The sequence below is a fragment of the Coturnix japonica genome, chromosome 8 (assembly GCF_054131305.1).
Source record: "Coturnix japonica strain WE chromosome 8, WE-NBRP24, whole genome shotgun sequence".
Taxonomy (NCBI): domain Eukaryota; kingdom Metazoa; phylum Chordata; class Aves; order Galliformes; family Phasianidae; genus Coturnix; species Coturnix japonica.
Genome location: NC_140670.1, coordinates 18,421,973 through 18,449,445, shown reverse-complemented (window position 1 = coordinate 18,449,445; position 27,473 = coordinate 18,421,973). Strand labels below are relative to the sequence as shown.

Sequence of the window (27,473 nt, the reverse complement as noted above, 5' to 3'; positions counted from 1 at the left end):
CTACCTATTTTGCAGTGTGTGTATTTGACTCATTCACACGCTGTTTGTGTTGTACATGATACTGCTCTCACATTTAGGTGGTTTAAGGTTAATTGGAATTAACCTATCAAAATATGTATCTGTATATACTACATGTATTTCCCTTAGTCAAAGATTTCCTTCTATTACTGCTGGAGATTATAGTAGTGCAGTATGTTATGTACAGTAATTGTATATTATCCTTATTAAAAGTAAACAAACAAACAAAAAATAGAGACATTGAGATTAAAATAGAACTATCATAATTTTACTGGGCTTGTGGTTTCAGCTGTAAGCCTTCTAAGAAAAATAATGGTCCTGGTTTCAGTTTGGTATCATATGGTGTGTGTTGTCCAGTAGAAGAGCACATATGGCATTAAGGATCCTAATAGGTTTCTCTCAAAATGTAAGCTTGTGTGAGTGAAAGGAAATAGCCTGCCTTGCCTTTTCATGCCTGGTTAGTTTCTGCAAACAAATCCTGCATATTGAAGGAAAATAAAATGAATTGCTGCTAACAGCAGCCCTGGAACATCAGGCAAATAGAGGCAGTCTTCTGGTTAACTTGTTCGGTACATGCAGAATTTGTTTTCTAAAATGATCATCAGCCTTCTCATTAGAAAGCAGTGCTTTTTGATTGATATCTTGAGAACTATCAGTGCAGATGTTATTCATCTGAGCGATTTTGGATCCCTCTTACCTAGATGTGGAATGCGGTGTGCAGCGACAGTAAAGAAGGCAAGAGCAATAATTTCCCCAAACAGACTACTTGACAGTCTGCAAAATCTGTCCTGTTCCACATGTTGCATGGCAGCTTTGCAGTGGTGGTAAAATTATCCTGAACATGGAAAAATTAATAAAGCAGCTGCAGGAAAAAAGCCAGCTGAAGACCACTGAATAAAAAGCCTTTTCAGCATTTCCAAACAGTCATGGTCATATATTAATATTTAAGGGCATAATGGTATATTATTAAGTTCCCGATCCAGATTAGCTCATTTCTCAAACCAGTAGCAATGGCTCAGAAAGTGACTAGAGCATCACCTACTTAAACTACAAATGAGAAATGTTTGACAAAATGATGTTACGAACACCTTAACATAATAAAAGAATAATTAGTATCAGATAATTGTGTCATTATCTTATGCTCCCCCATATACTCCTGGCCTAGCAGACAATAAATACTTCTGGTAGAGCTCTGGATACACCATTTGGTTTAGTGATTTCTGGCAAATTGCACACGTGAACAGCTCAGAGCTGTGAAGCACTGATGGTGGGTGGCAGCATGGCTCTTCCTCTCCCAGAGTTGTCAGCATTGTGCCACTCAGCAGAGCAATGACTGATGGGCTCTTGTGTCCTTCTGCAGCCTTTGCTTCTGCCATCTCTTCTGTGTTTCAGCTCTGAGTACCTTCACTCTTGTACTCTTGTATAAAAAGATTTCTCAGCTCCTGCCCATTGTTTGCACTGCCCCGCTCAGCTACACACTGCTTCAGTACCTCCCTCCTTGACTTGCTTTTTTAGCATCCCTTTACTTTCCTTCCTGCCTTCCAGGCCCCACGTCTATGCTCCAGTCAGTCTGTCCTGTTCAGCAGTTATGTCTTCTCCACAGGCACAAACTCAAGCAAATGAACAATGTCTGCTGCTCAGCATCCTGAGGGATGGCATTTCATGAAACCGTACTCTCACATTTTGTCTTCTCTATCCTGAGACATCTTGGATAGCAAACTTTATTAAATATGGGTGTGATGCCTAGTATCGTGACCCACATTTCTTGATTAGAAGTCCTGAAGCACTATCAGAATACAAATAGACTGTTCATGTTGCTTCTATCTGGTGTCACAGGGAAACCCTTTCTAAGATTACAGGTTACAAATATGCAGAGTATCCAGATTGATTAAGATACACTACACATCAAAAACTGGACAAAGGATGAAACACACAGGAAAATCTGCTGTGGTAATCTTCTTGTCTTAATACTGTGGCAGCAGTTAGAAATAGGGTTTATTTATTTATTTGTTTGCTTTGTTTCTAGTACAACTCTCTAAGTGAATTTCAGGTGGGTAATAACCATTTGTTGAACTGCTGGAGAGGCACTGAGTTTGTGGAGATATACTGAGAAGGTAACTGTGTATTCTGCTTACATATATACCCATAATACTCAAGATTTCTGGTTCACACAAGGAGGATTTCAGTGGAGCAGTCTGCCTGTGTTAGGAGAGCATAACATTTTGGCTGGACTTCAGGCAAAGCCACCATTAAGCAGAGGGGAAAGCTGAGGATACAGAGTGGCAGCCTTGAGATGCTTAATGAGGTATTTTTATTTAGGCACATAGAGTTGGAAGGGACCTCTGGGGTCATTTTGAAACAGGAAGTCATAATCCTGCGATTCTTGATAAATGCTCTCAGCAGAAGTCAAAACAAGCTGTTATTTTTCAGTTAAATAGCTGACCCTGGGTGCAGAATGGGACAGCTCTTCTGTGGGAAAAATATACCTGATTAGAAATAACCTATGAATGCCAAGTAATGTACAGAATTAGAGTTCATTTACTTCCCATGTATGTAAGAACACCTTGGAATTGCTGCCAGACCACTGACTGAGATTCCTACCATGGTGTGCAACTGCAAGGGGTTAAAAAGACAAAAGGAGGCTGTTTTGTAGGCCACCCAGCTGCTGGGCAGTTCTGTGTCTGTCACCATCTCCTGTGTCCTATTTGAATGTGCTTTGCTGTGTTAGGTGGTGTGTAGGAGATGGGTTAAGGGGCTGGCATGCCTGTGGGTGTTCAGTGGGGAAGGGAGGTCTGACCCTGTGTGGTGAGACACCTAGGACAAGGTGGTGGCATAGAGAGGGTTGTTTCCCTTTTTTGTCTTTCCTTTCATCTGCTGCTGAGGTAAAGCCATTTCTCTAGAGCAGATCTACAGTTACAGATGACACCATCCATGATCATGCAAGGCATACTGAAGAAATGAACTCTTTAAAAGCATGGGAGACACTAAACTTTACGTGTCTCATTGTCCACTATCACTGAATATGTACAGTGTTTCTTTCTGTTCTCTAACATTTTAGTGTTCTCTCACACCCTTTACTGCTCCTTCTGTGCTATGTTTGTTTTTCTAAAGTCATAGTTGTATTTTTTATTAAAGATACAGCTGTTGAGGGAAGGGAAAAAGAAAATGAGAGCAAGAGGTTAACATGAATAAATGTAGCAAAGACCTACAATTAGTTTATGCTCGATAAATCCTAAAAGACAAGTAAGAAATACAGTAAATCTATCCTAGGGAGCTTCGAGAATAGGGCAACTGGAGGAAAATATTAGCAGTAGCCTGGAGGTAGTTGAACAGGGTAACCATAGCTGGACCCTTACCTTTCACTCTAAGCACTAATGGATTTTCTCCAGCTGTGCTTAGGCTGCTTTCTACTTCATAAATTTGCCCGTACAAATGTTCTCATAGTGCCTGTGTATGTTGCTGTTCACAAGAAAAACAGAGTTCAGATTCCTCTGTGCGAGTGAACCTGCTGTGGGAGTGTGGCCAGGTGCTCAGACATAGGCTGGCATGAGTTTCTCAGGCTCAGCTCCACTGTTGTCACAGTGAAAGCACAGAAAGGCATGTACAACATGTGTGTTTGTATGTAGTTAAATTTTGCACTGATTCAGAGAGAAAGTTCTTGTCCTGTGCACATTTCTGTATTGCCAAACAGGTATCTATTGGTGTGTGGGATCCTGTGTTTATTTACCTGTTGCATAGAATGAGGCCAACCCCTGAGGGATGATTAACTACACAACATATATAGCAAGGGTCTTCCACACTGCATGGTTAAGACAGAACGTGAGAGCCAGCCAAGGAACAGGGGAGATAGGAGATCACAAAAGGAATGGCCTTTATGTCTCTGTGTTCATTAGCAGAGGCTACAATCTGTACTGTTTATGGCATAGATAATTAGGAAATAACATTGGGGCGTAAGCCAGCAAAGTTTTCTAACTTCAGCATACGCTTGCTAGGATGTCATACTGAGTATTCATTAGTGTCATGCAGCAAGAAGAAAGGTAATTGTTTAACTTAGTTCAGTGGCTGTAACACAGTACTCCCTGAAATCAAGGGGGTGGTTTGCACAGATCCCACTATGGGTTTTCTGTTGCTGTGTTTGCCAGACATCTCTAATGTAGCTGTTTTCAGTTGCTTGTAGCCTCATTTAATGTTTGCTGTTGGTGTGTGTGTTGGCAGGGAGGATTCTGTGGGAATAAAATTGACAAATGATCATGTAACCAAGTACCTAATCTGTGTTTGCTTAGCTTGGTACGTCATCAAACTCTTCACAGGTGTGCTTATAAACAACTAAAACGCAAACTGGGGTCTCACACCCTACTGAAAGTTGTCTGGGAGGTTAGGCCAGGGACCCAGGCTGAACTCCTGGCACTCAGCTATTGCTGTGTATTTAAAAATGAATTGAGACTCTCAGATTGAAGCCTGTAGACTCCTCTGAAAGATGGTATGTATATTTTTTACTTTACTGTACCATGCATTATTATGCATCAGAGTTATTGTTATCTCTTCTGGCATTTCTGGAACTTCCTTTTCCACTCTTAATAATCAGAATTTGAAATGCAGTTTCCATCCCTCCAGGGGGGATGGTGAAATATATTGCTTCAATCCAAAATCCAAGATGCTAAAAGGTGCTGCAAAGTTACGTCTGGATTGCGTGAGGTCCATCTGGGATGTATCATGTGCCAATATACACTCCACCAAACTGTGTTATTCCTGATTGTCAGTAAAATGTCAATGGCATTTTATCAGTATGCTGTTAATTCGAGCGACTGGCATGGATTTTCAGGGATTGTTCAATCACTCTGGCATTTTGAACTTAACAGATTAAACTTGCAGTAAATCCACTTTTGGGGTCTCTAGTGTTGGCTATGAAGTGTGATTGCCGCATGTTACTTGCTCTCTTGTTCAAATGAATTTGGTAGGATAATGTTGTAATGTGAGGCCTAATTGCCAAACCAGGGTGTAACAGATCTGTGACAGCCTGGCTTCATGCTAGATTGGCTACCAGCTTTTTTGTGACTAGATTAGAAGTGGATACCCACAAAAATGTTGCATTTTGTTTTCATCTATGTAGACAGGGAAATGGCAATTTCCATCACATTGCACATTTTGTTCTTGTCATTCACTGATCCAGGCTGAAGAATCACGTAAGGACACAGCCTTCACCATCAGATAGCTTGTCAATCTAATAGCTGCATGTATTTAATCAGCAGTTGTTGCTTGGAGCTATACAGAAAGGGGTGGATAACTGGCATTACTAGTTTTCAGTGCATGAGAAGTATGGTCAGCTCACAGATTTGCAGCACATGCTGGAAAGCAAATAAAGAATGTGAGTAACAAGTAGCAAATCCATGGATGTGTCTTCCGTGTCACTCACCTGGAGCCCTGTAACTTCTGTCTACATGCTTTTTCAGCTTCTGTAACAGTCTCTTAGCATAGAATTTGTGAGCAATGCTATTCTACTTTGCCTGCCCACATGCTTTCTTTTCTTACTGCATTAGTCAATCTATTCTACCTTTTGTCCTCAATTTGTCCGTGAGGTTCCTCACGAGAGCATGTTTTGTTTTTGTCGGTTTCCAAACATAGTGGGATAGGAGGGTGTAGGTATACACTGGTCCATGTAGTGCTGCATGTCTGTGTTGAAGTGAATAGGTAAGGTCTAAAGCTGGACTTTACATTCCAAGGAAGAAGTCACAAGGCTTGTGAGGAGGATAGGGATCATTTGTGCATCTAACAGCCTGCTTAGAATGTTCTGTCAGCTGCCAAGGCAAATTTAGCTTCATACTGAAAAGTTGTGTCAGAAAAGGAAAACTGTCCTGGTCACTGCTCTGGAACTTCATTGATCTTTTACTTGCTTGAGTCCTAGCACTTGAATACCTCAAAGACAAAGTTTGAAATGTTTAACTCACTTGGATCTTGTTTACTTTGTGTGTTTTTTTCTTATCAGCTGTGGGAATGAACTTGTAAAGACCGCTTCCAGCTGGGACCCTTTACCCTCACTTGGGAGCGTGCATGAGATACCAGATTTGGGTCTGCTTTCAAAAGCTCTGATAACCCCAGCTGTGTGTTTGTTTGATCTTTGTGAGCTGCTGTGACCACTTCTGTGTGATCCAAAACACAGCTCTGTCAGATGTCCTGTTTGAGACCTGACCCATTCTTGAACTGTGAAGAAATGTGCATCTCTCCAGAGCTTTGTGGAAGTGACAAGTGAAACAGGTTGCTAGGATTTTCTTTCTATCACCTATGAGCTCTCCTGTAATTGATTAATGCATGTTATTTTGGGATGGTACTTCAGGCTTCAGTGAAGATCACTCTTGTGCTAGAATCTGTATAAACAGAGAGGATAACATAGACTTTGCAGAGACTTCAAAATATTATTTAACTTACTATGAAATGGATGTTTGGGACAATAGAGGAAGAGAGAGTTATAAAGAGTGTGCTAGCTTATGTTCTGATGCTTGTAGTTGGCTTAGTTTAGGGCTTGGAATCACTAACAGCTTTATACAAATATTTACTTATAAATAAATACTAGCAAATCCTATCATACAAGGAGAGAAAACAGAACAACCATTTGTCTTTCCAAATGCACTCACAGAGTACAGGATTTTTTGTCTCAAGTAAAATAAGTGAGAGTTTGCTGTCTGAGGAGCAACAGGAGCAAATAAACTGTACACGAGGAATACACAGAGATGGTTATATCTTGGTAGCCCTCTCAGCTTAAGTAGTTGGATGGCAGTTTCATAGAGTTTTGGCATCTTTTTATGGGTGTTTTTGTCTGCTGATAGGAATACTGTTTCAGACATGGCTGCTTTAAATCACTGCTTGAAAGCGTTGACAAGCACACACTGGTGTGAGGTGGCAAAGGTTCAGGTGCCCCGTACTACAGCACAGACATTAGCTTTTGGACTCAATTCCCGCCTTAGCAAGCTACACAAAGGATAAAATCTATTCCCTCAAACATGAATTTTGCATTAAGCAGTGTACCAGAGATGCCTTGATCAGAGGCTGCAGTTTGAAATAAAGTCCAGGGACTGGTGTGTGGGGCTGGAGCACTGCAGCACCCAGCAGTTGGGTGACTTACACCTGTGGGCAAAGGCCTGCTGTGTGATAGGGTGCAGCTGCTGATGTAAGATACCACACGTGAGAACAAGTTCTGATAACTCAGCCTTTCTTCTAACAGATGTTAATACCTTGTGTCTAGAAGGAAAGCTCACCTTTACATTTCACAGCTCTGTACCCTGACTGTTCTCTGCCTGTTTCTTTGCAGATGGCGAGCAGCCCCTCGGCTCACCTTCCCTGGTGTGTGGTGATGGGAGCCAAACAGCAGCGCTGAGGGGAGAGGAAGAGAAGCATCAGCCTGCCACAACATGGCCCCGCGTGCTGGCCCACCTGATGGTGGCTGGGGCTGGATGATCGTGGCCGGCTGCTTCCTGGTCACTATCTGCACCAGGGCTGTGACGAGGTAAAGGGGCGGCTGCTCAGCTTTGGCCTGCTGTGGTGCTACCTCTTTTCTTCTTTCATGTCAACAGTATTTCTCAAAAGCAGAAATAATAGGAAGAGACAGCTGCCTTGCACAAATGTGTTGTGTATGTTTGGGGTGATATGGCTTCTACAGCTGCTGCTGGGTTGCTTTGTTGTCAGCAGGAGCCCGCTCCCTGTGAAGGTGGACATTAAGCTGTGTTAAGCAGAGACAGGCACTCTGGTGAGGGAAATGCTGAGGCAGCAACTTCTTGGCCAGGCAGTGTAACACAAACACAGCATTTCCTACTTCACATTCACATCTCGTTTAAAGTAAAACTGACAGGTGTAGGAATATGAGGAGCTTGGAATAAACATCACAAAAGGGACATGTGAATGTTGACATGGTGGTAGTTTCTTCTTGCAAACATACTTGTTCCATAATGACAGAAGATTTCCCAGTGGATTTCTTTCCCTTTCCACATATGAAATGTGAAAGAGCACGAGAAATAATCTGATGAGTGTTGAACATCTGGAGAACATATGAAAGTGAAATATATGCAAGAAAAAAGATGAAGATAGTGACCATCCATGGATTACAGGAGAAAGAAAAGAGAGGAAAAAGGGATCTCCTCTGCTGCTTGGGGGCTGGAACAAAACCATGCAGCCTTTCATCTGTTCCCTGCAGAGGCAGGTGAAACACTAGTGCTTGTGCAACAGGGTGGAGTAACCACACCTGGAGGTGTTTTAAAGAAGGACTGGGAGGACTGTTGGTTCCTGTGGTAATTTTGTCCTCTTGAAGGTGTTGCTTTGCACTTGTTACCATTTTTGTACTTCCACGTGTAAGAACATGTACCTATAGGCGGTATTGGTTCTACAGGTGCTATACCAGACCTGCTCTGCTTGCATAGGCATGAATACTATTTCGGTGAGCAAGCATGTAAGTCAGGAACAGTAGCTGAGCTTTGTGTACATCATGATGTAGCTATAAATTGCTAGTGATAGTTACAGCTTCCGTTTTATTTCAGTTGAAAAATGAATTGTAAAAATCTAGCAGCAAATACCGCAGTAAGAAATGTGGTGTTTAATGTTGATAATCCCTCTGGATTAGTCTGACCTGTCTGAAATATGTTCTAAATCAGCCTGTCTAAGCCCCCTGTTGGGATCATAGCTGGGTGCCACTTTGTGATTCTGTTGTTGCCAGTGCAAAGCAAGGATTCTTCCCTGCTTGAATCACAGCAACGTAGGTATTTTACATAGAATTCTGTTGGGATTACTAAACTTGCATGCACCATTTCATGTCTTGTGTCACATACGTTAATTATCTTCATTTCCAATACCCCTTTGCAACTCTAAAAATATCTCCCTCCAGTTGGGATCCAGGCAAACCACAGATTTGATTGTTGTTGGGGGCTGGAGAGGACCTTCAAGCAAGTTCTCTTTATCCCTGAAGTATGAGACTATTGCTTCCTGAGAGGTAATCTTCAACAGTTCGGTGTTCATATTTTCTTCTTTAGGTGCATCTCCATTTTCTTTGTGGAGTTCCAGGCATATTTTGGGCAGGATTATGCCAGAACAGCTTGGATCCACTCCATTGTCGACTGTGCCACGATGCTCTGTGGTGTGTATTGCGTTTCTACAATTAGTGTGATTGCTTTTCCTTCATCTCCATCTGTTTCGGGGTCACTCACCAGCCAGTGCAGTAGGCTGGGGAGGATGGATGCTGTGGACTCTCTGAGGTCTGGTATATCCAAGCCTTTTCCCCTAGTGTAGTTGAGCAGGAAGGGTGTGCCTTCACACTAAAGAAAAGAAACAGAATTTTGTTTTGTCAAATGATCTAAGTTTGCAGAAATGTACAAGGTCTAATGGGACAAGCTGTGTTTGAGAGCTGCTAACTGAGCACATTTCTTTTGTCTATTGATTGGAATCATATTTGGGAATTAGCACAGGCTGTACTTTTTGCCTTTGGATCAAGTCACATCCTCTTCATTTTAGCTAACTTGTGTTAACAAATGCTATTTTCATTTAAAAGAAAATTCTGTGCTACTACGAATTACATGCATCAGTTCAACAGTTGTATTGAATTTCTCAGGATTTTACTTCAAAACTGTGCAATTAGGTGGAAATACAGGACCTGAACCTGCTGTAGAAGGGTTAATCTACGGCCATTGCCTTGAAGGCACAGGGACACAGCTGAAACAAGACACAGCAACAGGGAGGGAGAGAGCTGGTGATGACATTCCCTGGTAGAGATAGGGTGATCTGGAAACTGTCATTGTTGGAGAAGTGCAAGGCAAGTCTGGTGGCTCTGGGGGTGGTCAGATGGTGTGAGACCTCTTCCATCTATGTCTGACACAGAGCCCTCAGAAAGGTTGCTTGAAGTTATCCAGGGCTGAAGTACAGATTGCAGGTTGAGGAAGGTCTCTGCAGTTGTAAGCATGGATTAAAGAACAGCGTGGGCTGTTCTAGTTGTTGCTATGGCCTCCCCTGACCCCCAAATCTGCAGAGTAGTTGTGCCACACAATGACTTTGATCTGCTGAAAGAGCTACTGTAAACTTCAGTTTTATCCCAACTTCCCGGAAAACAATTCTAGGTTTTTGATGCTCACCCCATTCTAGTAAGGGAGGCTAACGAAAGGTTATCCCGATCACTGTTTTGTCTGATTTCTCTTGATGATTGTTGTGATGAACTGTATCTGAGAACCTGCTATTAACTGCCATCTTTGTTTCTTTGAAGCCCCGCTTGGGAGTTTAATCAGTAATCATGTATCCTGCCAAGTTGGTATCATGCTAGGAGGGCTGCTTGCATCTGCTGGACTAATTCTGAGTTCCTTTGCCACCAGCCTGGAGCATCTCTATTTATCACTAGGAGTCCTTACAGGTAGGAGACACTCACCTTCTTGGTCCAGTTGGGAAAGCAATACAGGAACATCAAAATAGATGGTCCTCCCTTCAAAGAGGGGCAATCTCTCCATGGGATTGTACCACACAGCAACTTGTTCACCTCACTGTGGAGGGGGGGGGGTTTGGCTTCAGTCATTGGGTCTCATACAGTCCAAATATGGCATGCTGCAAAGCATGTTTTTAACACTGCTCCACTGAGCGCTATGGATAAAGCTCTGAAGTTCTGGGATGTTGGGAAAAACTTTTGCTGCAGGTGATACTCAGAAATATTTCCTCTTTTGCCTGTGATTTGGGAGGAGGTTGTTATGGTGGGAGTTCTAGAATGCCCCCCAGATATCTGCAAATTAAAAATAACATGTAAATCAAAACAAAATGAGTAAGTGGATGAATGCCTAGTACCTCAGCTGCTCACTTTATTTTTATCTGCACTACATTCCTTTTAAGAAGCAGACATATCTCTGGCTAATAGTATTGCTGTAGCAGATCCTCTATTTGCATTCAGGTATGGTGACAGCAGATATCTTTGCTCTGTCCTATTTTCCTGTGTTTGTCATGCACAGAGGAATATGAGAGGTGCCCATGGTCACACTGACATTCCTTCCTCATTAATACTGACCTGGTAGCCAAGGTGATATAAGCCCTTGTGTTCGGTCCCCTGCTGTTTAGTAATGAGGTGGTGGAATTACTGTAGTTCACATGCTGCCAACAGCTTATTCAATAAGGATTTCTTCTCTTTTGGTTTTGTTTTGTTTTGTTATAGTGCATGTAGTTCCTGCATTACAATGTTAATCTTTCGACAAATGTGTTCATAACAAAAAAAGCTCCATGTGGCTCAAAAGGACTGTGCCCCATACTACCCTAATGCCACTGAGGCTTCCTTAGTGAGAACCATGGTGAATATTTGGTGAAAAAGCAATTGTACTTTGTAGATGGGGTTGTAAGGAGTCCATTCCATAAGCAGTTAATTTCTAATCTGTAGAGACTGATTAATATAGAGATAACTGTTGCTAAAGGCTGGGGACGATGCTCCAACATCAACAGGTGGGAAAGTAACTAAGAAAAGTCTTAAGTCCGTAAAAGCAGCAGAACTGTGAAGAGTGAAACAGAGATGAGATGGCAAACTGACTGGTGAGAAATACCAGAGCTCATTCTAAGAAGTATAAAAATGTTTTCAGTCCCAAACTTTGCATTTCCATTTTTCACAGGATACTCATTGGGTTTTGGGAACCCATTTTCCCTGCCACCTCATTCAAAACAGAGTATACTTGTCACTGCTCCTCTGCCGTCTCTTTTCCTCATCCCCTCTAATCCACTCAGCTCAGCACCTGCCCAACACAGAGAGGCCTTTGAGGAGAACCTTACAAGCAGTTTATGGCACAGGTGATTACCTTCCCAGCTGGCACATTCTGCTGGGGGCTGTTGGGGCACTTCTAACCTGAATGTAGATGTGCTTCAGAACCTCATTCAGGAGATCATTTTGTTGTCTCATTTGGAAATACATATTTTAGCATGTCAGCCAGCATTTGATAGTTACAATCTCTCTGGTTTATGTAGTGAAGATCGTGCTCTTTTCTAAGAGGTGGCTTTTACATGTTTACTGACTTGGATATGGCTTTGTCTTTTGAGGCATTTTTCCACTCTGTTTGTGCACAGGGATTTACAAATGCTCAGGACTCCAGCCAGCTGTACTGTGGAGCTAGTTGAGCTGACTGAAAAAGGTTTAGTGCAGGATATTAGTGACAGAGGTAGACAACTTGTACGATATTTGTGACCTGAAAATTAATAGCTGGATTTGCACCAGATTGAAACACAAAGCACTGCCTCATGAATGTGCCCCACACCAGTTTCGGCACTGGGTTAAGACCTTATCTGGTATCTTGGAGAAGCTGTTTTTCTGATGTTTATTGATAGCCCTGTTCTTGTGATTAAGTAAACCCCACTGTTCCTTCCTGAGCCTTGTAATCATGGGTTAATACTGATGTGTTGTGTTTGTTAAGTCAATGGCCCTGATAGTGGAAGGAAGGAGTTGTCCTGGTTTCTTCCCACACTGGACTTCATGATGCTGAATCAGGAAGAGTTTTCTATTCACTAAAGTCCTAATTAGAGTAATCTATGTGGCTTAATTTATTGTGTTCCATACATTGTGCTCAGAATGAAACCATCTGCACTGTGTTTTCTTTCCTAGGACTTGGATTTGCTCTCTGTTATTCTCCAGCTATTGCAATGGTGGGCAAATACTTCAACAAAAGGAAAGCACTGGCTTATGGAATAGCTATGTCTGGAAGTGGAATCGGTACCTTCATCCTGGCTCCTGTGGTCCAACTCTTAATTGAGCAGTTTTCCTGGCGTGGGGCATTACTTATCCTAGGAGGTTTTGTCCTAAACCTCTGTGTCTGTGGTGCCTTGATGCGGCCTATTGCCCTTGAGGAGGACCATAAAACTGTTCCAGGGCTTCTTGAACAAAATTATGTCCCTAAAGCACAGAAACGAGACTTGAAGCGAATGTCTCTCTGTTCACCTTTAATCAAAACTTGGTCACATGAGTGTTTATGCTACTGTTCATGGAAAGAATACGACTTTTTACTGATGCCGGGCTTCATGGTGCTAGCAGTGTCTGTGTTATTTATGGCATATGGCTGCAGCCCTCTGTTTGTCTACTTAGTGCCTTATGCTTTGAGCGTTGGAGTGAGCCATCACCAGGCTGCCTTCCTCATGTCCATACTTGGTGTCATTGATATCATTGGTAATATCACCTTTGGATGGCTAACAGACAGAAGGTAATGGCTTATGGCAAAGGAAATGCAAACTTTAGCCAGTGGAAGGCTGGATGCAAGTAGGGTGCAATGCATATAAAAGTTAACATTATGGACATTGTCTGTAGCATGTGAAACTTCTCCAGAAAGCCAGCACACAATCTAACTTTCAGAAATGTTTTGTCACTTCATTGGCTTCTGCTGGGTGTTGTTTTTTGTGTCTTTTTTTTTTTCTCTCCCTTAAAGAAGTGATGTTTGTGCAAAGCTCTTGCATTTGACCTTGGAAATGTTACCTCTTGCCCAAGATATGTCAAGAATGATCCTCTGTATGTAATCCCTAGAGGATAATACTCTATTTGTGCTTTTTCATCTCTTCTGTGCTGCTGGGGTGATGCAGAAGTGATGGAGAAAGAGCAAAGGTCTGGCTTACTGTTGTCAGGCAAATACTCATAAGGACTGAGGTAAAATTGTTATACATTCCTCAGTATATTGAGAGATGAGCATCTGGCTAAACTAAGAGGTGTTTTGATTCTAAAGGACACATTATTATTTGTGTTTATTCAGTTTCTAGGAAAAATCAATCATTTGTTGTGTGGGGTAGGGAGAGGGGGAATTACCATCTCACTTAGCTCTCACTAATTCCATTGTTGGAGGGCTGATGTGAAGGATGACAGCTGAGAGGGGTGTGCTGTAACTTGTTACACATAGTACTGGAAGCTTCTTGCTGAGCTTGGAAAGCCCATAAAATACTGCTTTGAGCACTGAAATTTCAGAGGGCTGCATAATCTTGGCAGTCGAGAAGCTGCCCATCACTACAGTCTGCCCTAAGAACAGTTTGGGGTGCTGTTCTATGGGGGTTTCTGCAGCTGTAGGTTGGCATCTGTTCTCCCCAGGGCTCATTGCTGGTGGAGCTTTTCATCTAGAGGTCTGGGTAATAAGTCAGACCTACGTTTGAACAACAATTAAGAGAGAAAGACTGAAATGCTACTTAGCAATTGAGGTGCTGTGATATGTGAAATAGAGGTGAGTGATATTCTTTCCTGTTTTGAAATTTGCAGGTGTCTGAAGAAGTATCGGTACTTCTGCTACCTCTTTGCTGTAGGAATGGATGGCCTCTGCTGTCTTTTCCTACCAGTTCTCCAAAACTTCCCCTTGCTTGTGCCTTTCTCATTTACCTTTGGATACTTTGATGGAGCCTATGTAACACTGATCCCTGTTGTGACAGCGGATGTAGTGGGAACTTCTTCTTTATCATCAGCACTGGGTGTTGTGTACTTCCTGCACGCCATACCGTATCTAGTGAGCCCACCTGTTGCAGGTCAGTTCACAAATGACTTTTCTGTAATCTTATTACTTTGATTTCACCGCTTGACCAAAGCAGAACAGTCTAGGTTTCTAAGAGCTGTGACATTACCACTTCATGTAGTGCAGAAATGACAGATTCCTCTGCTTTGGACAGATGGTTGAGTCAGCTTCACTGCTGTTGGTCCCAAGCTCATCCATCATTTTCCCTATCAGTTTCATTGCAAAAGATCAATGATGGGAGCTCTAATCTTGTTATTCTTTGGAAAGCTCTTGACATAGTTTTGAACATTATGGAAGGTTAGAGATCTTTTCCAAAGAGCCATGTATAGATATGTCTTGCATATCTTGTCTGCTGTTCACAGCAATTTCCAATTAATCTCTGTTTCTGAAGCTTTTAATTTAGCAAAAGATATTGCAAAAGGGAATGCTTTAAGTGATGCATGAGCGTAGGGTGCAGCTCACTAGCAACTGTTGTGTTTTTCTTGTGGGTTTGACATCTAAACAAAAACCCATAAAATCTTATCTGCCTGCTGATGCTGTGGACCAATTCTCTCCCACCCCAAGAGGTAAAAGAATAGTGACAGGGATCTGAGCCTCTCTCTGTTTTTATGGTATTCCTATGTGATTAAGCTACAGAAGTGCAGATGATCACAGGATTTGTAAATAAGAGTGTAATTTGTCTTCCCACAGGTTGGCTTGTGGATACAACTGGCAGTTACACGGCATCATTCCTCCTGTGTGGATTTTCTATGATATTTAGTTCAATGTTATTATGTTTTGCGAGACTGGCAAAGAAAATGAAGAGAACACGTTTGAAGTCGCTCTCCAATGATACTCACAGCAAACAGCACATCTGGACAAATGGAGCAATAGCTTATTCTGTCACAGGAGAATTAGACCAAAAGGATGCTGAATTTTTGCCTGTGGATACAAACAGCTACAGCAACAGATGACGAGCGCTGTCAAGATTCAGCACTGTGCGGCCACAACTGAGACGGAAGAGACCGCATCACATTGCAGTGCTGAAGATGATAGTCCTAGGACACAGGGCATCTCAGTTAGATATTTCTGTCGTGTTTTGGTAGGCTAGAATCTGCAAACAGCATAGGAAGTTGAAGCGGTAGTAGATCAAAACTATACTGAGAATAGAGTTGGTAAATAAAGGTTTCAACAAATTTAGTTCTAAAGCAGTATGTTGACTCCACAAGTAACCTGAAAAAAACATAATTGGCTACAATGAAAGCAATGAAGTAATCAGTCACCAAAGATGAACAGCAATGTTTAAATTATTTAAAAGTAGTATTAATGAAAAAGGCATTTCAGTGTTCTGGTCTGTCAGGTTTCAGTGGAGTAATCACGGATGTCACATGAAAGCCTCTCCATTTTTCAGGCTGCATCAAACTTTGTGCCAATGACTGTTTTGAATGCCAAAGCCATTTTTTAGAAAATCTGACAGGAATCTGTGATTTATGCTGAAAGTGTATCTGAAGCAGCTTTAATTTCTACAATGTGCCTGAATCTTGTACATACGTTACAACTTCATTTCAAAGGTGGCTTGAGAGCTGCTTTCTCACTCCCCCTTGCAGCAAAATGTTCAGGTGGTTCCTGACGGTTTTTGGTTGGTGGTGTTTTTCCCTGGAAACCTCTAAAGAATTAATTTCTGAATGTTGACATTCCAGATGTGATCCTCCAACTGGTGTTTTCTGAGTGGGTGTAAGAGGGATCGTGGCTGCTCTGCCATCTGAACATCACTAGGTTTTAGGAAAAATTAGATCTGTGCAAGCAGATTACCAAGAGGTAATAGCTCACCACACCAGCTATTAGTAAAGAGAATGTTGGCTGACAAGTTGCTCCTGTGTATTGTGACGGCCCTTTTTTTGCACCTGGGAGCTGTATCTTTAGTCTTGCACCATCTGATCAGGTCACTTGTCCTGGCCAGAAAGCAACAGCTACAGTTTGCTGATGATTTCCTGCTCCTTGTGCTAGGGAAATTTACTACAGCTGGCTACTTTGTGGGACCTGGAGACTGAATGTAGCTCATGAGGTGAATTATCAGTGGTTGGTTTATTAAAAATGGGATGCTTCTACATTTCCAAGGTGAAAACATTCTGAGATGCAGATTTTCTTTCTGTTTGATGATGTTTAAAGCTATATTCTGTTCATTAGCAAATTGATTGGAGTCCAGATAAGTTTCGTTAATGCTGTAATGTTGTTGATTGCCTGCAGTACGCTTGGTGTTTTCTGTTGGTGTCCAATTCCATTCTGTGCCTCAAGGGGGAGACCAATGTGGGCTGCTGTTCACAACTTTGATTTATATGAGAGAACAGCCACGGGGTCATAATGTATTTTGTATCTATCAATACTGTGTGTATCGATTACTTCTATTTTTCATGCATATTCCAAATACAGTGCATTAAAACTGTTTGACTTCAGCTGTCTGTGCTCAAAGCTGCTTAAAACTACCAGTACAGCCTTTATTCAGATCTGTGTGGCAAATGAGTTTTAGGTCCTAAGTTTCATTTTAATGTATGTTGATAAAAAGACAAAAAAAAAAAACAAAAACATTTGGTGTTTTATGAGTTGGACACAATATGCACACTTGGAAGAAAAAAAAAGTTATAGTTACTAGTAGTGATGAAAATATTGTTTTAGATCCCAATTTTGTATCAGAAAATAGGGAGTAGTGTGGTCTGTAAGAGATTATTTCACCAGTTTATAAGTTATCGAATACTTGTTTTACAAAAGTTTAGTTGTGTGGTTTTCTTTACCATATCATGATATGTCAACAGTTGTTGGTGCCATGACTGTGTGTTGTAAAATCCTGTTGGAATATTGCTATGACTTTTTGATGTGGGTAAATAGTACAAATTTGGGAACAAATTATTAGCATATGGGGATTGTTTTAAACAACTTCAAAATATTCTTTCATAGGGTTTCCTGTTTATAAACATGAACATTCATTTATAATTAAGGCAGTATTTATTGTTTTAAATATAAATCCAGCAGAAAACATTCCATTTGTTTTATACACAGACCTTTTCTGTAGAAAATGGGAGAATCATTTCAGCTTTCAGTTTCTAGCGTTGTTTCTGCTTTGACTTAAAGGCATAGGTACCAGAATGATGCTTTCTGTGCATAAAACTGCAAAAAATATCAGCCCTGTGATGAAATTCTCCATCAAAAAAACTCTGAAGGAATGGGGTGTAGCAAAGAAATGGAAGTGGAATAACCAGGAGCACAACTCAAGTGCCAAGCTTCTACTCTGTGCTCTTCACAACCTGAAATAAACTTCCATCATGGCACGCGATTTTTAAAAACCATTAATTAAATATGCAATATTTTATTTTATTTTTGTTTCCAGAAATTATATTATTCAGGCTGTTCTTGTATAGGGCACATGGGCAGGGCACAATTCAGCAGTAGGACAAGCTGTGAAGAGTTTGCCAGGATAACACTGCATTCCCATCAGCCCTACTAAGTACCAGTGGAGGATATAGCCTTGGATGGGGCACTGCATTGCTGAGACTCTCTGACTGCCTGGGACTTGGCTGGGGTGACATCTGACCAAGACACAAACAGATGGATCCTACTGCAAATGCATCCAGCCTGAAGTAATGCTGTATTCTGTGCAGCACAGCAGAATTCAGTGCAAGTAAGTGCAGAATGTGGTCTTTAATTGGTTAATTGGTTTTATAATTGATATTTTTTTGCAATGACGGCAGTGCAGGAGGAGCTCTGAGACTCTCAGATGCTAACAGCCCTCGTGGACCTGTGGTATTTCCACCATCTGCTCTGCAACCAGTGCTGTTTCCAACCAAGGCCCTTGGGCAGCCCCCATGCTGGTGCATGGTCAGTCCTTTCCAGGAGCATCATATCATCTTAGAGCCCATTCTGCCCTGTCTGCAATGGGAGCTGCAGGAGACATATGTATGGGGCCAGGTGATGGAAGTCAGTTGTAGCAGAAAGCCTAATAATCTCCACCCTCAGCCTGTATGGACTGGATGAGGAGGCCCTTACCCAGGTGCTGGAACCCAACCTATAGCACCATGTAGTTACTTGTGTGTGTTATCATTAATGCAGTGCTTCAATGAAGAGGCCGCCCCAGGCTGCTGGCCTGACAGGACACTGCACTGTCATGAAGTAGGAGGACAGCCCCATGCAGCACAGGAGGAGCCCCCTGAGGAGTCTGGGCAGGAGGCAGCCGGTCTCTCTGCTCCTGGCCAGGGCAGCAACTGCTTGCTCAGAACCATGTTACCCTCCAAAGATGAGGGCCAGCAGCCTCCACAACCCTGGAGAAGGCCACCCCAAGAACAGCACTTAACAGGGCTACAGCTAGAGTCAAATGAAAAAAAAAAGAAAAGAAAAAAAGAGAGAAAGTTAAAAAAACAAAACAAAACGATGACTTCAGCACAAAGTATCACTTTGACTAATTACACAGCTGATGTTGTCTAGCACAGAGGGCTGCTTTTCTCCCTTTTGCTGGTGCCTTCCCCTGCCCTGCTATGCACCAGTCTCAGTGAGAGCCTGTTGGGGGGGCACAGCCAAGGGTTCCAGGACCCGGAGTCATCTCAGTGGTGTTTGCTCCCGCCAGAACGCCTGCTGCAGATCTGAGGGCTTGCTGAGGATGGCCGACAGCCTGGGAGGGAACACAGCTAGAACAGATGCAGTCTGACCAAAAGGGCACTCCATACTGTGCTACATAGTGCTCTGCAATAAAAACTGGAAAGGAAGAACTCAGGATGGAGGTTGCCAGGGCTACTGTTATTCAGGAGCTGGCTGGACATTGGTCAGCTGGTGGTAAGCAAGTGCTTTTTTGCATCACTTGTTTCTCTTGTTTTTCTTTTGCTTTTCCCACATTTTATGTATTAAAGTGTCTCGATATCAGCCCATATTTCCCAGTGAACTAAACAGACCAACAGTGATTGCTTTTATTGTTAAACAGCACACAAGGTAGCAAACTAACCAAGACAACACAGTTTTTTTCTAAATGATACTTGATATTCAAAAAACCACCAGAAATAACTATATTAGTATCAGCATGCCTTTCAAGTGGATAGGTTAAATGTTATAATATTGTGGTTCTCTTTTCTCAGTAGGTGAGATCAGTTTTCCAGCTTAGAAGATTTGTGTCCTACAGGTACTCACAGACAACTTTTACATCAGTATTATCATGGCAGGCTAAGGTAAGCTTAGCTTCCATTTATTCTTGTCAATCATGCATTTTTATAATTAACAGACAAGCAAATGCACAACCATCATCCTGTCATCATCTGCATATTGTGCATTATCACTAAAGAGTTATGCTATCGGGTTCACCTGGTTATAAATCTAACCTTAAAATGTGAACAAATGCATTTATATTGTCTCTTTAAATGTGCTTTTGTTGTTGTTGAGATGGATTTAGAAGTGCTTCAACTTGAGAGGGAAAGTCGTAGCTCACATAAAGCACTCAGATATTCTTCATTGTCAGGATTATATTCATTGGCTTTCTCATAACATTCAATTGCTTCTAGCTTCTCACCATCTAGTTTATGAAGGAGTCCAAGTGTACTGAAATCATCTTCACCTCCTAACCCTCCTTGAACTCTCTTTTCCAATAGTCTTTTCAGGCATTTTTTGATCTTTTCTGCAAAACAGTAGTTACCATATTTTAGCCCTTCTTTGTAACATTTAATTGCTTCAGATTCTGATTTCTTTTTATGTTGCAGAAAAAGTCCATAATAGAAGAATATTTCTTGCTTATCAGAGCAAGTAAGAATATTTATCTTCAGAGCTTTCTGAAATGTCTCTTCTGCTTCTTGAAGCATGTTTGCCTCTGCATACATCTTTGCCAGATCAGTTAGGGCACAAAAAAATTTTGGCTTTTGCTCATACGCCTCTTTGAAACAAGAAATGCAGATCTGAATGAGTTCTTCCATTTGATCTCGAGGCGGATATCTTGTACTGTTTTTCAACTCAAACAGCTTTGCTCTGTAGCAGAGTCCTAGCTGGTGAAGCAAAAAGGTAGATTTTGGTGATATTTCTAGGGCTCTCTCCAAAAGCTCTTGTGCCTTGTCCAGTTCTTTTTTCCTTCTATAAAATTTAGCAGCATATCTCAGGAAATAGGGAAGATCAGGAGTTTTCTGCATTCCTTCTTCAATGTATCTCTCTGCTTCATCAACTTGATGTAAGTCTTGAAGTTTCAAGGCAAGTAATGCCAAAAGATAAGTGTCCATTGGATTCAGTTCCAGTGCACGCTTCAGAGGCTCCAGAGATGAGTTCACTTCTTCACATCTTCTGCTAGAAAATTCTTCCAAACGATACATTGCTATAGCGTAGCCAGCATTAAATTCTGCATTGTTGGGTTCTATATCCATAGCGTTTTTGAAGCACTCTTTTGCTCTCTTATAGTACTTTCCTCCAAATTTTAATAGTGCAAATCCTTGCTCGGCATAGATCTCTGGAAGCTGAATCTTCAACTGAGCAGTATTTGAAAGCTTTTTGCAGCTGTTTTCCACTTTATTTATGTACACTTGAGCTTCTTCATATCTGCCCATGTGGTAGTAGATCCAAGCGTAGTTCCCCCAGGTAATGAGACTTCTCCTGTCAATTTCATTTGGATAATATTTTTTAACTTCTTCTTCAGCTTTCTGGAGATATTCCAGAGCTTCTTCATCTGAGAGCTTCAGGTGGTATATATAAGATAGTAGATTGTAATTTGAAATGTTGGGTTTTATGAAAAACTCAATCTGATCAGCTATTGATTCTTCCAGGCTGGCAATATCTACATCCTCCTTCAGCAAAGTCCATGTAAAATAACATTCTAGCTGCAGCAAGGAGTTCTTCAAGGAATTCTTGGAAATGGTGCTAGAATAAATTAAAGAAGATCGATTAATTTCCTGCTGCATGTGTTTTTAACCCAAGCAATATGTACTATAAAAGTAGGCAGTACCTTGCCTGGTGTCACTAGTCAACAATAGCTCATGTAAGCCACAGCCATGGGGAGCCATAAGTCTGGAGTAATTCTTTTTGTAATTCTTCTTGCCACTGGAACTGAGAGCTTCTCTTACATAGAGAAAGGGGTGGTGGTCTGGATGCTGTTAGAGAAGGACTGCTCTACTCTTAACACCGGCACTCCACACTTCAGGAATGTGTTACCCCTGCTTAGAATGTTTTCTGGAGTCTATTTGGAACAGGTAATCAAATAAAAGTGGAGACCCTGCTGCCTTTCTGCCTCTGGATTCTTCCATGCATGTGAGGATGGGCTGATGGATGTAAGATGGGCCTGGCAGCAGCTGAGGCAGCATGGTGCTTGGGTTCTCCCTCTTAAAACTTAAAACTGTCTTCTTGGTCAAACAGTCCATTGTCAGAAAGACTGCTTTGCTTTTTCCTTGTAAAACTAGGATTATCTACCAGCCTGTATGGTGCCATGTGTTCCCAATTAGAAAGCTATATATAGGAATTTTCTATTTTTTCTGGAATGAAGGGGAAGTGGGAGCAAGTTCCTGCTATGAGCAGTACCTTGTTAGAAACCTTTTTCCCCCGGGGGAATACCATGTAAGAACAAATACTAGCTGCCAAACCAGCATAAACTGTCCAAGAATAGCTTGAAGCATTTTAAATTGTCCCCCTCAAAACAAAATTAAAATGTATTGTTCAAACTGTCACATGAAGGGGCATTCTAGTCCCAGCTAGTGATGGGACTCTAGCTCAGGTAAATGGTTTTGATGCCTCAGCTGAGAAAAGAAAAACTTCAGTGGATGATAACAATGGGGGAGAGTAATTTCATGAGTAATTTCACATGTGAACATGCATGGGATTTAAGTGACATGTTTCTTTGTAGCTCAGACTGACTGCACCATACAGAACTGTAATGTGATGAATTCTTCCTCTCTTTCTGACTGGTTAAGAGACAGCCTCACAGCTAACTGGTGACTAGCAAAACAGAACTGCAACAACATCCCCCAGATTTGTGATGCAGATAAAACACAGTTCAGTTTAGTACCATGCATAATCTGTCAATGCAATTTTCCAGGTTGTCATAAACATCCTAGTTCCACCCTATTTGAGTGTGTTTGCAGACAGTCCTCAGCAAATATTGTCTCCCTTCCTCTGCTCCAGACTGCAGATCAGAATGATTTGCTGGTCCTCACAGTAGTGGAGAGCAGAAAGTAAATTCCCAGCTGTATCAGTGCCAGCCATCCCCTTGGCTGGTCAGCAGCTGCTGCTGCAGCCTACATTTCATCCAGGAACTGCAGGCACAGAGTGTCTGACAACTGACTCTGTAAAAGCAATAATGTTACAGCATCCAATTGCATCCTTCTCTTACTTTGATTCTTCCAGTAAATATTCTGTAAATTATTCTCTGATGCTAAAGTCCCTACATACCTTACTGCTTCCAGTTATGCAAATTACAAACTTGTATTCCCATAGCAAGAGTGCAGCAAAAAAAGCATTTGTAGAACAAGCTGCTCTTTCTTACCTCATGATTTGCCTTCTTTCTTTTTCTTCCTTTCTCTGTTTCTCTCCAGGTAGCTTTCAAGCCCAAGAGCTGCTTCCTGCAGTTGTGAGTTGCCTTTTATGTGCTATAGTGTTCACATGATTAGTGTGTATGATATTGGGAATCAGAAAGTGAAAGCAAGCTTCCTGAGCTGCAAGGCAACTGGCTGGGAAATAGAAACTTACGAGTCACTCTGCGTTTTTTTCATTTTGGCTTTATGCCACACATTGACTTGTGTTGTGGAGCTCATGGTAACAGCTACTAGCAGCTCCGTATTTGCATATAGCCCCCAATTGCTAACACTGAGAACTACCCAGCCAGTGCAGCCCATGGCTGAGTGGTTGCTCTGTCTTGGGTGGACCCCACAAGTGGCTGGCCACCAGCCTGATGTTACCCCAATTATTATGACCTTTTGAACTCAATCGGTTGTCCAATTCTTCACTCACCACTTTCTGTTTTTGTCTAGCTGTGTGCTGGATGATTTGACCAGAAGGAGAAAAACAGTTTTGAAAGCTTTGCTGAGATTCCTAATATACTATATAACTGGCTTCCTTTAGTCAAGTATGTGGCTAACCTTGTTGTAAAAAGATATTAAGTTTGTTAAACATGACTTTCCCCTCATGAGCCTGTGTTTGCTGTGACGCACAACAGTACTGTCTTTTGGGTGTTTTTCAGTAAGTCCAAGAATAGCTAACTCTTTAGTTTTATGGAACGTTGAAGTGACACTGCCAGGCCTGTACTTAAAGGGTCTTATTTCTTAAAAACTAGGACAATATTTACTAGTTTCTATTCAGCTGGAACCAATCCATGTTCCCAAGACTGCTGAAAAACAATGGAGAGAGTTCTCATGATTCCATCAGCCAGATTTTTTTGTTCCATGGGATGAATCCCATCAGGCCCCATAGATGTATGTGCATGCATCTGAAGCAGCAAGTCCAGTACAGATTTGGGTTTGGCTGGTAGTTCATCATTCTTATAATCATGGTCTTCCAGCTCAGGGCCCTGGTGGTTCCAGGGCCTATCAGTGTCCAAGAGAGAGGCATAGATGGCATTAAATATCTCTGCTTTGCCTGCAATCCTATTTCTGAGGTGTCTGTCTTTATCAAGCTATGAAACAATTTATCTCTGGTCCTGTTTGCTGTGAATGTATCTGAAGAAGCTCTTTTGTTGTTCCCTTACAGCTTCTAACTGAGCTTTGACAACCATCATTTTCTCCCTCCCGTGGCAAACAGACTCTGTAATATTCCCATTTTGCCTAAACTCATGTCCAATGGCCATGCACTTTCTTTTTCTCCCTAAGCTCTAGAAGAAGATCCCTGGGCCTTTTGCCCTGCCTGCATGACTTCTGATATTTTAGAATTGACCCAGTTGTCTCCACTAGTGCCTTGGCCAGCAGCATTCCTCCTCATCCACCACACACAGGGTGAGCACTGCAAAGCTATGCTTGCACAAATATTCCCCTGGGTGGTAACAGTCGGGTGCAATCCTCCAAAGCACACAGGAGACAGAGCACAAGACATTGATTTCTTGCATCACTGTGCCTCACTATGATAAAGACTGAGCCTGACTCAGCAAAATTTCAAGCTCACCTTTTTCTTACTGTTTTTTTTTTGTTTTGTTTGTCTGTTTGTTTGTTTGTTTCTGCAGGAAAAGAGAGGCAGCAAAGAGGCAAAGGGCTCAGGTGGCAGAGCATGGAGGGGAGCAGGGATGTGCAAGTCAGGCCTTGGGAACCTTCATGAGCCATTCTCTGAGCACTTCCCTGCCACCTTCAGGAGGATCTGGAGGGAAACAACGCTGATGCAAGAAACTTCAGGATTGCAGATGGTAGTGGGATCCCCTAATGTGCCATTTTTCCACCACAGCCAAGATCAACACTGTAGGTAATCACAGGTTCCTGGCTTCAACCTTACGGTCGCTTTCAGCAGCTTTGAGCACTAATGTGTTCCTCATCCCTCTTCTCCTCCCCCTCCCTCACTTTTCCCTATGTAGGGCCACCTTTGAAAGAGTAAAAGCTGGCTGCTAGAAAGCTAGGACAAATCTCTCTACGTTTGGTCAGCAGACATTGGTTAACCACAGGCATGACTGAGCACACTGTTAGGTTCCGGTTCGCTTTGGCTTGTATTATGAAAGAGCCTTTGAGTGAGAGCTGAGGTGTGAGGTGCACTCTCTTTGGAGCATTTGTGCTGGCTACCAGGGCACTGGCAGTTCAATCATCTTGTTGCTGTATGAGTGACTGACACTGTTACACCTTATGATGCTTGTTTTAGACCAAAACATGTACCTTAACAGCAGTGTTTTGAAAGTGTACTGTTTGTATTTCCCAAGAGCCACTATCTGTTATACTAAGTTACAGAACTAAGCTGGCAAGTCATGAGTGATACGATTAGATGGATCTCTGAAGGCAAACCCTTCCTCCATCTCTTCTCCTTTCAGCCCTTCCTTCCCTTTCTGCACGCTCTGTGTTCACCCACCCCTTTTTCCCCCTGCACCTTGCACTCAGGTTTCCCAGAACTTAGCTGTGCTCTGCCCTCCATTTCTGGTTCAGTACTTTGTGTTTGTTTTCTGTTCCACCAGCTCTCACATGATGATGAGAGAAAGAGGAAGTGAAAGCAAGCTTTCTCTCTGAATCTGCAAGGAGCTGCAAAAGCTGCCAGATGGAGAACAGAAACTCATGAATCACTCTGCACTGTTTTCATCTTGGCTTTGTGCCATGCACTAAATTGTGTTACGGAGCCCATGGCAACAGCTGCTAACAGCTCAAAGCATTGACTTTGCTCAAATGCAAAGGCATCTATGATAAGGAGAGTATTTCAGGTTAGTATAGCTTGACCTGGTTATCATACATAGGCGGGGTCTTGGGGTCGTTCCCCTCCTGCCTTTGCTGATGAATCTATGTATGGTTTTACCCCATGAATTAGGCTTCTATTTTACCAGTGTTGTGTTTTACACATACATCCATGTAGCATCATCCTTTGCTTGCCCTCCTCTATGCTATATCCTCTGCCGCTGCTTCCTGAGGGCTCTGCTATCCAACCAGCCCTACACTGCTCCATGCTGTCATTGTATTAGTTGTCCCCAATGACTTGCACTACCTGAAGCAACTGCTTGCTGCTGCTCCTCCTGACAAATTACAGTTTTACACCACAAAGATAAACAAATGCTGAGCAAATCAGACACAGACACCTGGTGTATTGAGGCAATTGCTGTCACAGTTGTACCAAGCCAAGCAAGATTTGAACGGGTGGAGATGAGCTCCAGCAGAGCAGGCATGACACGCCCCAGCCCTCAGGCCATGCAAACACAGTGCAAAGCTGCTTTAATGAGAGCAATACTGTGTTACACAGCTGCATGGCCAGAAAGAGATGGGGCTCAATATTGGTGCTGGAGTCCTGTGGATGTTAACAACCCATTTGTAATTAGGCAAAAAAGCAGGCCTGCCTAGACTAAATGGTAACGAAGTAATGAAATAAATAGTAATTGACATGTGTAAATAGTGTGACACAGTAAATGCAGACATAACCAAAAGCTGCAGAAGAAAGAAAGAGGTCTAAAAACATGTTAGCAAACCTATAAAAGTGATCCAAAGCAAATTCTGTGGAGAGAAAGAAGCCACCACTTTCAACAGTGTATGCCCAAGAAAGGACTCCAGTGGCTGATGAGGTACAGTCAGCCCAAAGCTGCTAATCTTAAGGCTCAGAGGAGCAGCCTTCAGGAGAAGGGGCAGAAATCCCCTCCATAAGCAAGAGCCTTGGTGCGCTTGTCCTGGAGATGTATCTTCCTGCAGCAGCTGTCAGTCATGGTATCTTCAGCATTAAGCAGGTTAGTGGGAAAGAGCCTGAGCTTGGAGGCTTATCTGGAATTTGAGGAGGTGCAAATAAGATGGTGATAAAGCAGAAGAAAACATAGATAAACCAAGTTAGAGAGGAGGACTGAGATCTAATTAGCAATTATATCATCTCCTTGTTAATTTGGGAAACCTTGCTGAAGCATTCTTGTTTGATTTTAAAAGTACTTTTGGAAAATCTAGTCCATGTGTCAGTGTTGACATACAAATATAATATGGCCATTAGTAGCAAATGTAAGAGATTCGTGGAAAGCACATGAAGAAATAAACAGAAACAACTGCCTTCATATGTAACACAAAAGCTTTACTTACTTGACTGTTGTGTACATATAGAAGAAAAGGGAATGACTTCAAAAATATCTATGCATTTTAGAGAGAAAACTCATGCCTGTACAGTTCCTCGGAGCTCATACATGCTGACAAGGGATTCTCTCCCAGTGACATTAGCTCAGCCAAATAATGGTCTGAAATGCTGTTTCCTTTACTGAAACAATGTAAAGAAACCATGCCATTGCAAATAATTGGATCATTTAAATATCTAGTTTCCATTAAACCTAGTTAGCATCTAATTACTATGCTTGAGAACAGCATTGTTGGTATTTTGTAATTTGTGTTTTCCTCTGAGGAGAAAAGAACCCTGTAATTACTCTTCTTGAAACCCCACATACACAGCTGA

General features: G+C 42.0%; 2 protein-coding genes across 10 annotated transcripts in view; one reads left to right on the top strand and one right to left on the bottom strand.

The window, feature by feature from the left end:
• The window catches only part of SLC16A12 (solute carrier family 16 member 12), a 28,459-nt gene extending 11,553 nt beyond the window's left edge, over nucleotides 1-16,906 (top strand). For 7 of the 9 annotated variants that reach the window (XM_032445250.2, XM_032445254.2, XM_032445247.2 and 4 more), the window contains 6 exons: nucleotides 7,322-7,516; nucleotides 9,030-9,133; nucleotides 10,250-10,393; nucleotides 12,602-13,193; nucleotides 14,228-14,487; nucleotides 15,165-16,906. In XM_032445250.2, coding sequence (XP_032301141.1) covers nucleotides 7,422-7,516; nucleotides 9,030-9,133; nucleotides 10,250-10,393; nucleotides 12,602-13,193; nucleotides 14,228-14,487; nucleotides 15,165-15,427 — 1,458 coding nt within the window. In that variant the 5' untranslated portion in view covers nucleotides 7,322-7,421 and the 3' untranslated portion in view covers nucleotides 15,428-16,906. Of the gene's footprint in view, nucleotides 1-4,356; nucleotides 4,499-7,321; nucleotides 7,517-8,884; nucleotides 8,990-9,029; nucleotides 9,134-10,249; nucleotides 10,394-12,601; nucleotides 13,194-14,227; nucleotides 14,488-15,164 lie in introns of those variants that run through there. The other 2 variants (XM_032445255.2, XM_032445258.2) reach the window with 2 other exon arrangements.
• Nucleotides 16,907-19,388: 2,482 nt separating this feature from the next.
• LOC107315867 (interferon-induced protein with tetratricopeptide repeats 5-like) lies at nucleotides 19,389-23,006 on the bottom strand. Its single transcript, XM_015866742.2, has 2 exons — nucleotides 22,936-23,006; nucleotides 19,389-21,320 (listed from the first exon to the last, which is right to left on the bottom strand). Exons 1-2 carry the CDS (start codon nucleotides 22,938-22,940, stop codon nucleotides 19,886-19,888), a joined length of 1,440 nt encoding a protein of 479 aa, XP_015722228.2. The 5' UTR covers nucleotides 22,941-23,006; the 3' UTR covers nucleotides 19,389-19,885.
• Between the last annotated feature and the right edge of the window lie 4,467 nt (nucleotides 23,007-27,473).